Consider the following 15,730-nt stretch of genomic DNA (forward strand, 5'->3'; position numbering starts at 1 on the left):
AAAAAAACAGATGAAAAACTTGCTAATTAAATGTAAGCACATGTCTCTGAGACAATATCCACCAGCAGCACTTAAATTAAGGTTCAGATTCATTCAGGGGCTGCTCAGAGCGGTTACCATTATGACGACACTGATGAGCTCCTTAAGGAGATAGGATGAATGCTTTTTAGAAACTGAACCAACATTTTATAAGAGCTTTAAAAACAAAAGCAACCCACAACTTCTGGAGTTTCATGAGGTGGGCTTTTTAATTTTATTTTTAAAAACATGTATTTGAAAGTGAATCTTGTGCTTGTGACAGCTATTGGATTTACAGCTCTGAAAACCAAAGTCCTTTATTTTTATCAAGCGAAGGAACAGGTACAGGCAATGCAAGCTTCCCCACCAAGCTAACCTGGAAGGAGCATGTCTGGATATTGGAGTACTTCTACCTCCAAATCCAGTCAAAAGACCTCTCTGGGGAGGGTGCCAATATGGTGACTAATTTAAATGTGTGTCCAATAGGAATTGGATTGAGATAACTCATATTAAACACTGTTGGCCAAATGACAATTGTCAGTTGCCACCAGCTTAGCTTCCATGTGAACTGTTGATCTCAAAGGGAACATCCCTGAACAGATGGGGCCAAACCTATATGCACTGAAGACTATCGTTGTCTGTCCTGTCTTCTTCATGTCTTCTGTATTGTATGAGAATTCTTTCCAATTTGTTAATACGATTAACCATCATATGTGAGTGTGATTCCTACTACACGGTTATTCGGCTATTGATGTTTTCAGTTGTAGGAGAGAAATGTATGTGAACACCAATGTCACCAGAAAGTTTGTATGGAAAACCCTTTCATGTCAGAAGTTTATTTTTATTGGTAAAATATTAAATAATATACAGAATTAAAAACTGCACTTACACTTCTGAGAAGAAATAAGTCTTGGACAAATTATATGCTTGTTCCTGAGATTCCCTACGTTTATTCCAGTAGCTGTGCACTCAGACAGTACAAACCTTATAATATAATCCTTTTCACAAAGTATTACAAAGTTTCTGCAGCTTCTTCTTGTATTTATACACACATACAGACTCACACTCTCACATGGCTGTACAACACTCATACACATACACAGTACACATACACACAGGTATGATGGAACCATATTACGCACATACGCTAAAGGGAAGGAAAAGAAGATACAGGTCCCATACTTCAATGTGCAGTGGCAAAACTGATTAGCAGGGTTATATAGATTTGCATTAGAGTGGCTCATGAGTACCACTATTGTAAGGGTTGTTTCAGAACTTCTGTCATAAGGGCATATTTCCAAACCCACTGAAGGCAGCAGGACGATTCGCAATGACTTTGAATCAGGCCTCAACCCTGATGTTTAGAGGTTTAAACGAGCTGTAAACTTCTGCACAGAATTGGAACTCAACCTGGAGGAAAGCCATTTGCCATGCTACTCAATTGGTTTGCCTCTTCCTAAATGACAGATGTCAAATTCAGCCCTAGGGTAAGCAGGGTGCAACTCCACAGGAATGTTAAAGGTGCATTCATATGCAACCACGCTTCAGGGTCAGATCCTGACACCCCTCCTCCTCATGCTCAGCAGCTGCTCGCTCCAAGAGTGATCCCACTGACTCTAACAAGACCCTTTGTGGAGTAAGGGGCTATTCAAAATGCCTTCGGTATCAGAATCTGGCCCTACGAGCATGAAAAATAACCCGTGGAGCTCACAAGGTTGAACGTGTTTCGCTTCTTTTAATTCAAAAGCGTCTTGGAAATAATTTTGGCAATCGGTTGGCGCATGATAAGCTCGGATTGCCTTTGCTATTATTATAAGGAAACATCTTAAATACAAATTGAAAAGACCAAAGTGGCTACTGTGCATGCGCAGTAACTGCCTGTCCAAGAACTCTCAGAGGGATTTTTTTATTTAGTACCTAAATACATATTTACAGAACAGCGGCTTCAGTCTACTGGGAAACAGACATTTAAAAATTATATATAAATATGTATGATATGTAAAACAAGCCCCATCTACACTTATATAAGACAACGACAGCTCTAAAGAAGCTCTTCTGGTCTCAAGTCCTGCACTTCTTATACAGGCAAATCTCCCACTGGAATCAATGGGAGTTTTGCCTTAGCTAAGAGGTTAGGGTCTGATCCAAATCCCATCATGAAAGTCAACGGGAGTCTTTCTATTGAGTAGGCTTTGGATCAGGCCCCACGTGTTTTATAAATGTCCATGTTAAGTGCTTTTCTTAAGAAAAACTATATTTAAAAAGGAACAAGAGAAATAGAGGCAATAAAATGTATGTTCTTAGTTCAAACCATCGTATGTTTTGATGTCAAACAAAAGCAGGGAATAAAGAATGGGTTTTAGCCTTAGCCTTTAGTTTCTCACCTTTTGTCAGTCTGCTTTGCAATTTTAATGCATTTTGAATCTGATCCTTTAAAGGATTTAAGATGGAGCATTTCGGGGTTTTTTGTATTTGTTTTGACTGAGGAAAGAAAAAGAAACCACTGTACATTTTTAAGACGTCAGGAAAATATTGCACTTGAACAGAAAAATAACGCCCCACATTTTTTTGTTTGTCTTTAAAACAAACAAACAAACAAACTGAGTAATATAAGCAATCTTCCATGTTTGCAAGAAGCAGGTTCTGAAAGCAAGCTCTAAGAACGAAGCATCAAGAGCAATTTTGAGGTCAGCGACCTCAACCCTGGAATACAACAGTAGCAAAACTTCTTTTAAAGCATTTTCTTCCAAAGGGAAAAAAAAAAAAAAAAGTATATGACTTTTTACTTTACAATTTTAAATCTTTCAAACATTTGCTTTAAAAGTTTCCAGTCTCTCATAAAAAGATATACATTTTAGGGGGGGAGGGGGAAATTACAACCCGAAAATAAAACTGACTAAAAAGGAAGGCAAATATACAGTATTACAAGTACATAGCTGTGGAGTCATCTCTTTAGGTACCCTAGTTTTGAAAGTGTTACAAAGATTATGTACCTTAATATTTTTTCTCAAATCATTTTTTTCCCTTTTTTCCCCTCTGTTTTTAATATAAAACTACACTTGAGTACAAAAATATGTAAACAGCCTGTACAGCCAACAAACAAACAGAAAAAATAATAATAAACTAGACAGCCCAAAGCTATGGGAGATAAGAGCTGGCCCAGTCTTTAAGCTAAGAGAAGGAGGAGGGGAAGAGAGAAAGAGAAAGCAATAAAGAAAACTTTGCTACATGAAACAGGAAGTGAAGATGTTCAAGCTCTGAGAATGCTTGACAATTAGTCAAATAATTGATCACAGTTTCAGAAGTTTGAACTACTACAAAAATAACCCAAAGTCCTTCCCTTGTTACAGTGTGTTCAGAAATGAACATCCATTTCCAGTAAGTAATGTCAAATCTCAGTAAGTGCATAGTAGGGGATTCAGTAACCTCTGCCCCTTCACAAAGCTTTTCTTACTCTATGTCACTTGAGGTAAAACTAAATGGCCCAATTCCCTGCAAAACGGTTCCTTAGTGCCCACTATGGAGTCATGCTCTTGATTCTGCTTTTGCCGGGGCATACGTATTTTACATTTGATTCACAATGAAAAGTACAGCCTACTAGTCATTCATGGATGATGTGAAGTCTAGGACACAAATTTAAATGAATACATACTTACCGTAGAACCTCACTAATTTGTACTAGTGACTGAGATCCAATGAGAGAGATTGAACTTTACAAGTTAGCAAATAAGGCTCTGATCCAATAAAAGAAATTAAGCACATGCATAACTTTAGTCCTTAACAAGTTGGCCTATTGACTTGAGTGGGACTGCTCAGGTTAAGCATGTGATGACATGTTTTGTTGGACTGAGGCATATGGGCTTCATCCAAAGCCCAGTGGAGTCAAAAGGAGTCCTTCAATTGGCTTCAATGGGTACATCCACAATGCAGTGCGAACCCAGGGTTTGAATTCAGGCTCAAGCCACCCCCACTTCTGTCTACACACAAACTGTGCTAACCCTGGGCTCAAACTCAGGGTCCTAGAACCCTGTAGGGGTGGAGGGTCCAAGCCTGAATCAACAGGCTTCAAGCCCTATTGCTTTGTAGTGTAGATGCAGCTCCACTGGACTCATGCTCTGGGAATATACCAAAATATTCCACAATCCCATGGGCCAACTTTCTTTGTCCTTTGGCCAGTTAAGTCTGGTAGACAGACAAGTTTTTCCACACTGCACCACGAACAAAGGGGTACAGCAGCCACATTTTGGGAGGATGCCTCCAGTCTGGGATATTGGTGGTTGGACATGAGCCTGCATAATGCAATGTAGATTCTGGAGCCCCAGATTGGGACCCAGAGTTCAACCATTTCTAACTTGGTGTTACAAATGCTTGTAGACACTCAAGCCCTAGGTTAATAAATCCAGAGACTGCTAACTCAAATTCTACTAACCCTGGGCTTACATTGCAGTATAGACATACCCAATGAGTTTTGGATTAGGCCCTAAGTGAGCAAATATGATTTAAAAAAAAAAAAAAGAAGCCAAAGCACCTCAGAACATGCTTTGAGCATTTAACTTGACAGCTGTCATTTACTTGGACTTCATAATACTTCAGAACGTGCTAGTAAATATAGCATAGTATTTTTTTTTGTAAAAATATTGAAGACTTGAGTAATGATAGACTTCACTGCAGCAACCTACTATTACATTTTTGTTGAGAGAGAAAGTCTTTTTGTATGCAGATTAGCTAGGTTCTATGGTATGTATGAAAGGGAAAAGCTCCCATATAAGGATAGAGAATGATGAATTTATTCCCAAATGGAATGCCTGTGTGAGATTAATCCTCTCCACCCTGTAAGACTGAGAGTGAACGGTCGTAGGCGGGAACACACGTTTCCATGAATACCAAGTGAAAGGTTTAGCAATTTAGCCATTTATAGAGGTATCATGTTATTGTTACGCTGGCCTAGTGTTAATAAAGCGGCGTGGAGGAAAGTTAGCAGATTACCAACTCATGAGCCTATTGTGCTCGTTTCATATTCTAAGTGATTAATATTGGAAAAGAAATCATATCCTCCCAGGAATGCATCATGTAAGTCCTGCATGACGCTCAGATGACACCAAGTAATATTCTTTTATAAAGTAATACAGGAAAGTTCCTGATGGGATGCAAGGGCTCTACTTTACATTCCAGGAGAGGTCAAATATTTGCTATGGGTCAAACTCTTCTATCTATCTCCCACCCAGCCACTGTGAGCATGGAGGGTCCTGACCACAGGGGAACCTCTGTATTTATTCTGTGTGGGGCCTGCTTATGTCCCAGCACACAGAGAGATTTGGGGCAGAGCCAGGGTAGATTAGCAGATCAGTGTCTACACGTTTCCAATGGAAACTGCCAGCCCTTTGGAGCGGGGATGTAGGTAGGGGCTGCAGATCCCTGAGGCTACTATCGCAGCTATGGAAAGCCCTATGGTCTGATGGAAGGGCTGCTGCCCTACTGATCTCTGTGGCACACTTCAGTTATTCAGGCTGTGTGCTGGAACTAGGATCCAACCCTATAGCAATGCAGGGTCAAGTGTTGGGAAAGTAGCAGGAATGGGTCAAAAACTAGGTCACCGGTCCCATAAGGCAAGTACCAAAAAATACTGAATTTTTCACCAAAGTATTCTGCTAATACAACCCCTAATATGACACACAGCTCCGTCTGGCTTGAGAAACAAATCACATTTCCTAATGCCTTTCACAGATGAGTTTTGTTTTCCTCTCTCATCTTATCTGAACAATCGGCATAGCAGTGGTACCGTAGTCCGCAAGCTTCCACCTCCCTTTTTTTGTATTATTTTTTTTTAAGCTAAGCAAACTTTTGCAATGATACACTACTTTAAAATATATTCTCGTTCCATCATGCTGTTTGATGCTGCACAATACAGCACTGAAATACACAGAGGGTTAGATTCTCAAGTCTGCAGCCTTGGTGCAGTGGGGTGCAGAGAAAGGAGGAAGGTGGTCTTACACCAACTTTCTGCCCCAAACCCCTTAGGTTCAGGGGGCAGGCAGGAGCTTTTTGAGCCCCTGGCATTGTTTAGAGCAGCGTCAGATCCGTTTCTAAACTATGGCCATTATCCATGTGCTGCCTGCCAGCTGGGGATTACTGGACCACGCTGTGCCCTGGACAATTCCACACCCCTTCTCTTTCCCAAGACCAGGTAGTGTAGAGCCAGCTACACCACTTAGGGATTTTCCTACTCAAGGGGAAACCCCAGCTTCCTCTGTCCCACTCTGTACCATTAGTGTTTCTTTGAAATGCATTGTGAAAGGCTATGGTATGAAACAGCGGCTTTCACAATGCATTTGAAAAAGGCACATATACAAAACTTATTTGAATGACATGATACAGTGTATATACTATTTCAGAATCATAAATCTCCAGATGCTCTATGCAGCATATCATCACGGATGTTAAACTTAAAAAATAAGAAGATAAAATCCAACTAAAACAGAGCCACTTTTGCAAGAGTCTGCTATATTGCCTACTCTGCTAACAATATTACCCTTCTTTCTGAAGATCTTAATGAAATTACAAGAAATAGTTGCTTCAAAGTAGCGAGGTAAAAGGAAGTTAACTAACTATGGAACCTTATAATTGCCACTCAGGCCCTTAGTTCACCTTGCAAATCTTCTGTTAGGTACAACTGGAATAAATCACTTTTTGGAATTAGAAGCAGTTAGTTCTTTTGTGGCCTCTTTTTTTTTCCCCTCGGCATCTATAAGAAAAGTGCAGAAGGCCAGCCCCTTAAGTCCTACAAAAGCCCACTTTCAAAGGACTGAATTTCATTCAGACTGGATCCTGCAAAGCAATGAGCATTCTAGCCCCTACCCTGCAAAGCACATGTTTAAAACAGCAATTTGGAGAGTTAGACAAATATTGAATTTCTGTACTTGGTGGTGTATGAACTCTGTGACTGGTGCCCTAAAGTTAGAGAGGCTAATACTGCAGGTAAGAGTCAGGGAGATTTACAAAAACAGATTCTCTAAGTAGAGCCCAATACAGGTTAATGCGGAGACATCTTCTTTCATCGATGGAAGCACTTTTTAAGGAGAATGCAATTGGTTTAATCTCCTTAAGTACATGTAAAGAGCTGGTTTTATACAAAAATCCTATATATTTAGTTGTGGATTCCTAACTCAATGAAAAGGGCTTTGGCAGTAAAACTCATTAGCCATAACGATGGATGGAAACATAACTAAAGCTCTGAGCATCCAGCCATGGGTCATATCAAGACCAGAACTTGCACCTGTTTAGACCAAGTCTGAACCTGGCTCTTTTCCCCCTTAGAAAATCTAGGTAAAGAGTTTATTGGCAGGGACATTTGAGGAAAAAGCAGTTTGTAAGCAAATATGGAAAATGCTCACTGAAAGCAAATTCTGAATTTTTAAACACAAGTATTGGAATCAAATTTTGAGTCCGAAGACTTACAAACATCCTGCGTGTCTACCCAAAAGTAGCCAGGTTTTAGTACATACTTTGAACAAACAGCTAGTGAACAATAGCAAATACTTGGAGCAAACTTCTCTGCTAGTGGACAATCCCCAGACAAAGACTTATCTGCTGAAATTTCGTAGTAAATAATTTTGAATAACCAATGAATTTGATAAGGTCAATAGCTGCTCTTAGAAATCTGCAAACAGCAAAAGAGAAAAATTCATCATCCGAGGTCCCAATCCTGCAGGCTCAGATGTGTGGGCAGACCCGTAAGTCCATATGGAACCCCACTGCAATCTCCTTTGAGTCCTCCTTGGTATGTGAGCTTGCAGAACTGGAGCCTACATTATTAACTGTGAACTGCTCTCTTCACTGTAATCCCCCAGAGACGTGCATTTGCTGATTATGCTAAAATAAGAATTAGCCCAAACCTTTACTCAAAACTTGAACTGTTTGGTCTAGACAGGAATTGCAGCTATCAAAAGGTGATGACTAAAATCATGCTGTCCCTCTGACAGTCCTGCACAACCCCAGCATGACAAAGATGTTCTGTGGTATGAGGGGTTAGTGCTATGTCACGGGGCGTTCCTGCCAATATGCACTTCTCCCTGCGACAGCTTCTAAAATGGCAGCACTCGGGGTTGATCTCACAGAGCTGCACTGACCTGCCAAGTGATTCTTGAATATCACCATATAAACTGCATTGACTTCAAAGAAGGGAAAAAAGGGTTAAGGGCACTGAAAGGGACAAGAGAAACACTGGGCTGTGGAGCCTGGCCTTCTAAACAGCCACAGAACATCCCCTAAAGGAGAATGCATCATCAATTAATGAGTGTACTAGCTCATGCTGGGTCAGACTGTGGCCAGCTCCGGGGTGTGTACACAAAGGGATCTTCCCATTCCTTTCCCTTCCTTACACTCCTAAGCCCTTGTCCTAGCCATCCCAAGGGGTCCACCGTCACCCTGCCTACAGAAGCGACAGCAGTTTGCACTCCCTTAGAGGTGCAGCAATGGGCTTGAGCTCCTCCATTCTTGCCAGCTCAGGCAGGCCATTTCTCAATGCCTTTCCATGCTCCACACCACCTCCAGCATGGGGCTAGTGACTTCGAGAACTTTTTATTTTACAGATTGTTCTCCAATCAGCTGTCATGGTTGGGCAGAATTCACGATCACTTTTTAAAAGAAAGGAGGCCATGCCACAGCTAGGAAAAATCCACATGGGGCCAGGAAACCATTCAGGGAACATCCCAATTGTCACATTGGGGATGGGGTTTGCCTTCTGCATAGGAGGCAAGGGACAGGTCACGTCATGAGAGAAATCACATGGATCTTAGGTTATGGGCAAAGGATGGGGACAACCACATGTAATCCCTTTGTCAATGCACTGCTTCCTATTCCTCCCTCTCCACAATGGGAGCATGGCTGCTTCTGGAACTATGCCATTGTGGTTGTGCCCAAACTGTGCCCCTCCACCCCCAGCCCAGACAGTGGGGTTTTCAGAGTGTGAAGGGGGGACCCATAGGACACAATGCTAACTTGATCACTGCCATCTCCAGCAAGGTAATCCTCAGGGGTTTTCATGGGGAAGATGTCACAGAATACAGCCATCTCCCAATCCTGTCCCTAGTGCACAACCTCAACAGCCACAGAGAATCAGCCCTACAGAACAATGGTGGGGCAGAGGAGGAACTGCTATCCTATTCCACATCCCCTGGCCAATTGCAGTTCCCTTCTTTTCCCATTAATAGAAGGGAACGTATGCCCTTTAATAACTACCCTTGGAGTCAAAGAAAGAGTTCAGTGGTCATGAGCAGGGTATTAGCTACTTTGATTGTGCCAGACACAAGAGAATGAGAGAAATAGGGGCAGCTAGTCTTTATCTATATCAAAGTTAATAAGGGTGGAAGGAAAAAAAAAAGACGTCAAGGACAATGTTGGAACCAGCTCTTTTTATCTGTCTCTTCAAAGTCCATTCTTTCTCATCCTTGATAGCTCTCACATTACATAAGGGGACATTTCTAGCCATACTGTATTATAATTAATAGGCTACTGCTAAACTTTACCAGCTCCTACTTAATAGCATTTCAGTGCCGGGAAACAGTCATCAGGTAATCTGGCCATGATCTACTGTATCCTTTCTAAACACAGATTCTAACTGCCAAGTGTGTCGCCATAAAAAGATTTCAATCAATACCACTCAGCTCCTACTTTCTAATGTTGCAGGTCTGGCAAGATAAGAAAAACAGACCAAAACGAGCAAATGGGGATTCATTATGGCCTCATCCTTCAATTGCGTATGCACTTAAGTAACTTTACTCATATGAAAAGTTCTCATTAAACTCAACGAAGGTACCCATGTGCAAAAAGGCTATGCACTTGTGCAAACGTTTCCAGGTTAAAGCTCTGTTTTTGCAGTTCACTTTCAATAATGATTGATATAAAAAGGGTTGGGTTTCATGTTGGGTTTAAGCTTACTTTCTGTAGAGCAATCAACTCAACCTACAGGATTTTGACTGGGGCATCTGTCTTGCATTGTCAGAAAAAGAAAAGGAAAAAAAGAGTTTGCATTGTTCTTGTTTGGTCTGTACTTAAATGGCCTGATCACACCAGCTTTTTTTTTTCTTCCTGCAGTGAAATTAGTAAGTGTCAATAATACTAAATCAAACTACCTTTAGTGCCTCTAGCTCATGTACCCATTTTCCTAAAGTGTGAAGTGATATCAAATCAAATTAGCAATTGTTTTTCCACATGGCTTTCACACTCTCCTAGAACAGAGGGGGTGCATCAAGATCTGCAAGGGCTTCTATCCAAAAAATAAAGAAGAATTAAGGATACTAGGTAGTCACTGATTCAGCAAATCACAAAGCAAAGGATTCATTGGAGAGGTGGCTAGCTAGGGCCAGATCCTGAGCTGGTGTAGCTCACAGTATTCCATTGAAGTCAACGGAGCTCTGATGATTAATTAATGCCAGCTGATAAACTGGCCACCAGTGTTTTCCGAGGTGTAAGTCTTACTTTAGGCTGCTGCTGAGAGGCTAATCCTGTAGATGATCAGATGAGACAGTTTTTGATATATATATGTTTTAAAGAACACTTTGCTACTAGCACATCTGCAATTTTAAAATTTGCAATGTTAAAAAACAAATTATTTTAGAACAGCAGCAGAATTTCTTGAGTAAACTCCAGAATTTGTATTCACTCCTAGGATATCTACTGTCCTAGAAGCTAGGTAAAAGAGTGTTATTTGTAAATGCTGTTTCTTAAAAGCACATGGTGCAACTACCTAGGAATGGATACTAGGAGGTCTATAAGAAGCCAGTGAGTCAACACAATTACGGAATAACAGTAAATCAGCAATTCTAAAAACGTGCTTCATAAGTTAAGTAAAATAACATCACAGAACCTCAAACTTACCACAGGAGGCCCCAAGACTTATGAAACTAAACTCTTGTTATGTGGTACAGTGTTAAACATACATATTGTATACATTCCACAGGGGAAGTAAACACAGAAGCCATGGACATAGCTCAGCCACGGAAGTAATTTTGCAAGGAATATTGACTTTGATTCGTGCTCCTAAATCCCTAAAATAAAAAAGAGTTTTGCTTTAAAAATAATTGTTCATTCTGTAGAATACAATTGCCCACTCCCCCATCTTCCCCACCATAGCTATGTATTTGAAAGGGCTTTCCTCTGAAATGTTTCTACCTATTTGCCTGAAATTATTAATCTACAATTGGATGGGAACTCATTATGACTTTAAAGCAGCTACCAGAGTTGAGTGATACCCAACATATGACATGATGTACAGCTAACTGTGACAGAAATGGACTGCCTTTCAATTCCCACAAAATATGCAAGACAGATCACCCAAACAGAATGACAGCAACAACACAAAACTCTCTCATCCCTTCCCTTCCTTCCTTCCATCCATTCTTAAACTGGGCAGAGAGACTGAGGTTGGGTCCATACAATAAGGTTAATAATAATAATTAAACAACAGCAACAACAACCAACAACAACAACAAAAGGTGGGTCAATGAAAAGTGGGATTGTAAGTGCAGTACTTCTTCATGTGCAGTTCTTCTACTTCATAAGAGTCCCCTTTGGATGAGAAGGCCTAGTGGAATGTGTGCTCCCCTCGAACAATGTGCGATGAGAACTCATAGCGGTCCTGGCTTCGATACCCACAAATGTTGCATTCTAATGGGTCCCGGTAGCCATGACAACCCATGTGGATGGTGTACATGACGTGGTCTAGGAAAAGAACTCGACAGTGCTCACATTTGAAGGCCCTAATCTGCTCCCCTTCTCCATTGAAGACCTTATAGATATCCTTTAAAGAGCCCTTAGAAGCCTTTGTGGCATCCAAAGCCTTGGTGTCCTCCTTCATGTAAGCTGGGCTTTGCTTCCTCTTGGGATTTAAGGCAGGGTTTCCTTGGTAGGACTGGCGGTCTTCATGGCTGCTCTCTGAGTCAGTAGAATCCAGGCAGCTATTGCTGGGGGAGGCCTCTCTTTCCTGGGGTCGACTCTTTGGTCTGATGAGGGAGATAGGGCCATCTATGTTGTTTTCATGACTGTCAGCTGTTTCCCTGCTAATGGGCCTTTCTATCCTGTTAGGATGATAGACCTGAGCATAAGCTGAGCTGATGACTGGGGCCACCTCTGCAATTGTGCTTGGTGTGTGGTGCATCAGGGGGTGAAGTGCGTCAGCTCCAAGGTAGTTGATTGCATTGTTGATGGCTTGGTCCATCATGTGAGACTGCATCAGCTCAGCCTCCTTCTCATAGGTTAAGTTCATATCAAAGTGAATATCTGGATAGCCAAATCTCATGATCTTTTCACCTAAAGGCAAGAACAAAATGAATGAGAAAAAGAAAGTCACCTAAACATTCAACTGTAATAGAGAAAAACCCTGTGTTAGTCATAGAGTTTAAGGCAAGAAGGACCCATCGGATCCTCTAGTCTGACCTGTATATCACAGGCCACTACACACCACCCAACCGTCTCCACACTAGGCCCAACAACCACAATTAGACCAAGGTATTACAGCCTTCAGGGGACTAAACTATGGTGGGCCACAGGCAAAAAACAGGAGGGACCAAGGTGCACCAGTGCCTAGGCCTCTGCAGTGGCAGGGAAAGGATTAAGTGAGATATACCCAGATCATTCTAGCAGGTGATCCCTGCCCCACACTGCAGAGGAAGGCAAAACTCCCCCAAGGTCACTGCCAATCTGACCTGGGGGAAAATTCCTTCCCAACTCCATATGTGACGATCAGTTAGGCCCTGAACATGTAAACAAGAACCAGCCAGAGGAGAACCTGGGGGGAGGGGAAGGTGAAAGCTCTGTATCACCTCAGAGCACCACCCCATCCAGTGTCCATCTGTAGTTATAGCCATCTCTGATGCTTCAGAGGAGTGAGCAATAACCAAACCAAACAACCAACCCAAACCCACAGAATACACTGGGGAAAAAAAATCCCTCACTGCCCTCTACAGATGATCGGCTGTGTTCCTGACTGAGGGTGCAATTCACCCCTGGGCAGAGGGACAGCACCAGGCACCATTCAAATGCCACTTAAGAACTTATGTGAGCCCTCTGCCCAGGGATGGAATTGCACCCTCCGTGCAGGCAGTCTTGTGTCTTCACTCTAGATAAGCCTATGGCAACCATCAGATGATGTCCTCTGTGCTCCAAATGAGGAAATATGGGACCAGCTCCTCGGCTGATGGAAAAGAGTGAAATTCTATTGACATCAATGGAGCTACACCAGTTTATACCACCTGATTATCAGGCCAAAGGTGTTTTCTTTTTCAACATAAGATTAAATCAGCCATGATGCAGAGGCACCTGTATGAGACACGTAACATGTCTCACACCTCACAGTGGGGCTGTCTAAATAATGGCCATACAGGGCAGCAATACTGTGGCCTAACAAACCTGCAGACCCACAGGTGTGCAGATGCAGTGGCCTGCAGAAGTGGTGAAGGGTGGTTGCATCTGCCCATATACTGCAGTAGTGGATGCCGGTAGTGGGAGGCTGAGCTGAAACCACAGGTTCTAGGTTGGGATTGAATTTTGCATTTCACTCAATTATTCAGGCTGAAAGAAACATCTCTTTTAGAGAACACAGTTTATATTTATCAGGATATGAGATTTTATTATATCAGTGTCTTAGTTTAGTTTATCCACAGCAGAGGCTAAATGAATATCACTTTCGCTGACATAAGTCAAGTCTATAAGGTATAATTTACCACTGTGTTACTTCAAATGTAGACTTGTATAACCCTGTTAAAACGGTTGAGATACAGCAATGTATAAATGGAATAACAGTGGTGAATCATGCCAATTATGGGGCAAATTCGGTTCTGACATAAGGTACATCTCCACTGATATGAACAGTGTTTCTTCTAATTATACCTAGGCTGAATCTGGCTCCACTTCTTTTCCAATTATATTATTGTATGGCATCATGTAAATGGGAAGGTCAATTAACAGCTCTTTAAGAAGTTTTGTTTCTGTTTTTCTAGTTGAAAAGGTAAGGTACGTTTTAAAGATAGTGGATTTTATAAACTAAACAACTTGGTTGGTTTTCATTCTCTCACCACTTCCCACTTTATCCCCCAATAGAAACACATGTATCCTCAGCACTGCAAATAAATTAATTCAGGCAGTCACAAATGTCACTACTTTGTCTATCTAGGAACTTAAAAACCTCAGACTTCTCTTTAAATTTTTGGCAAATATGCCTGGAGCAAAAAGCATACGCAAAAGAAACATAGGCACAATCTCAACTCTCCTGAAAGGTATCAGTACCTTTCAATATAGCAACATCACCTGTAATAATTAATACTGGATATTCCACTCCCTTTGCCTTGTCTTAAAACGATGTGTAAAAAGAGAAATGATTTTACATTACACATGGAACAGTTAGGTTATATCAGGGTTTCTCAAACAGGGGTCGCCGCTTGTGTAGGGAAAGTCCCTGGCGGGCCGGGCCGGTTTGTTTACCTGCCGCATCTGCAGGTCCGGCTGATCTCAGCTCCCACTGACTGCTCTGGGCCAATGGGAGCTGCGCGGGCCCAGGGACGTACTGGCTGCCTCTTCCAGCAGCTCCCATTGGCCCGGAGCAGCGATCCACGGCCAGTGGGAGATGCGATCGGCCGGACCTGCGGACACGGAAGGTAAACAAACCGGCACGGCCCGCCAGGGGCTTTCCCTACACAAGCGGCGGCCCCTGTTTGAGAAACCCTGGGTTATATTCTCAGAGTCCGCACATCACTTATGCTTGAGAACTCAGACCCTGAGACAGCAAGCTACTTATGTATGTGCCTAATCTAAAGCACGCGAATAGTCCCACTGACTTCAATGTCATTACTCACGTGCTTCAAATCAGGCAACAAGTTAAAGCACCTGGATGAATCAGAGCTTTACTATGGCTCTCCAATGCTGACCACAGTGAGGTTATAATTTAGCGCGCACACACACACACACACACACACACACAAACACACAAACAGGAGCTGAAAATACCCCATTTATTCAACAATATAAATGTGAGAGAAACAGGATGAGGAGAGGTAAAGCACAGGAAAATGATTGGCTTAATTATATGCGATAGGTTTTAGGTTTGTTGGTTGCCATCAGAAAGTCTCTTTTTAGGCTTTACCAACTGTAGGATTTTCTAGATTGACATTATATCCTTGTGCTGAAAGTGCTGCCAGTTGTGATTATTATCTTGCTCTGCGGTGAGCTCCTCAGACCTTGTTTTTGTTCCTTTCGCATGCCTCATTTAATAACTCCACCAGACTTAAAGCAAACACTCAAGTTGCTTAGGACTTGTATTGCTCTGTTCCTTCAGTTACGAACCAGAATGTTTCACTGTAACTGTAAAGATCTTGGGCTGAGTTTTAAAAGGGAACGTGACATACAAAAATAAATAATAATGCAAAAATGTACAGGGACAGTACATTTTAATTCACCATATGCACCACACAATACAAAAGAAACATTTGCCACCCATTTCAACACGTTAATGTGGCTTTCATTTTAAAATAATTTCTTCTTGGTCAAATAAGTATTGAAAAGTAACTTGTCAGATTTATCTGTTGAGTTTCGTTAGGATTATGGGATCTTCCATTCCAATTATGTTCACTCTACATTAACTGAAAGATGAAACAGTTTATCCTTTAATTATCTTACTGTGTATTACCAAACAAACAATATCTTTATAGCCAGATCAAGGAAC

At 41.7% G+C, this 15,730-nt stretch overlaps 1 protein-coding gene across 13 annotated transcripts in view; it reads right to left on the reverse strand.

Annotated features, from left to right (window-relative positions):
• Positions 1-838: 838 nt before the first annotated feature.
• Positions 839-15,730, reverse strand: part of IKZF2 (IKAROS family zinc finger 2) — a 149,709-nt gene continuing 134,817 nt past the window's right edge. For all 13 annotated transcript variants that reach the window (XM_065562137.1, XM_005279674.4, XM_005279673.4 and 10 more), the window contains one exon: positions 839-12,324. In XM_065562137.1, coding sequence (XP_065418209.1) covers positions 11,600-12,324 — 725 coding nt within the window. In that variant the 3' untranslated portion in view covers positions 839-11,599. The remainder of the gene's footprint in view (positions 12,325-15,730) is intronic.

The sequence above is a fragment of the Chrysemys picta genome, chromosome 11 (genome assembly GCF_011386835.1).
Source record: "Chrysemys picta bellii isolate R12L10 chromosome 11, ASM1138683v2, whole genome shotgun sequence".
Classification (NCBI taxonomy): domain Eukaryota; kingdom Metazoa; phylum Chordata; order Testudines; family Emydidae; genus Chrysemys; species Chrysemys picta.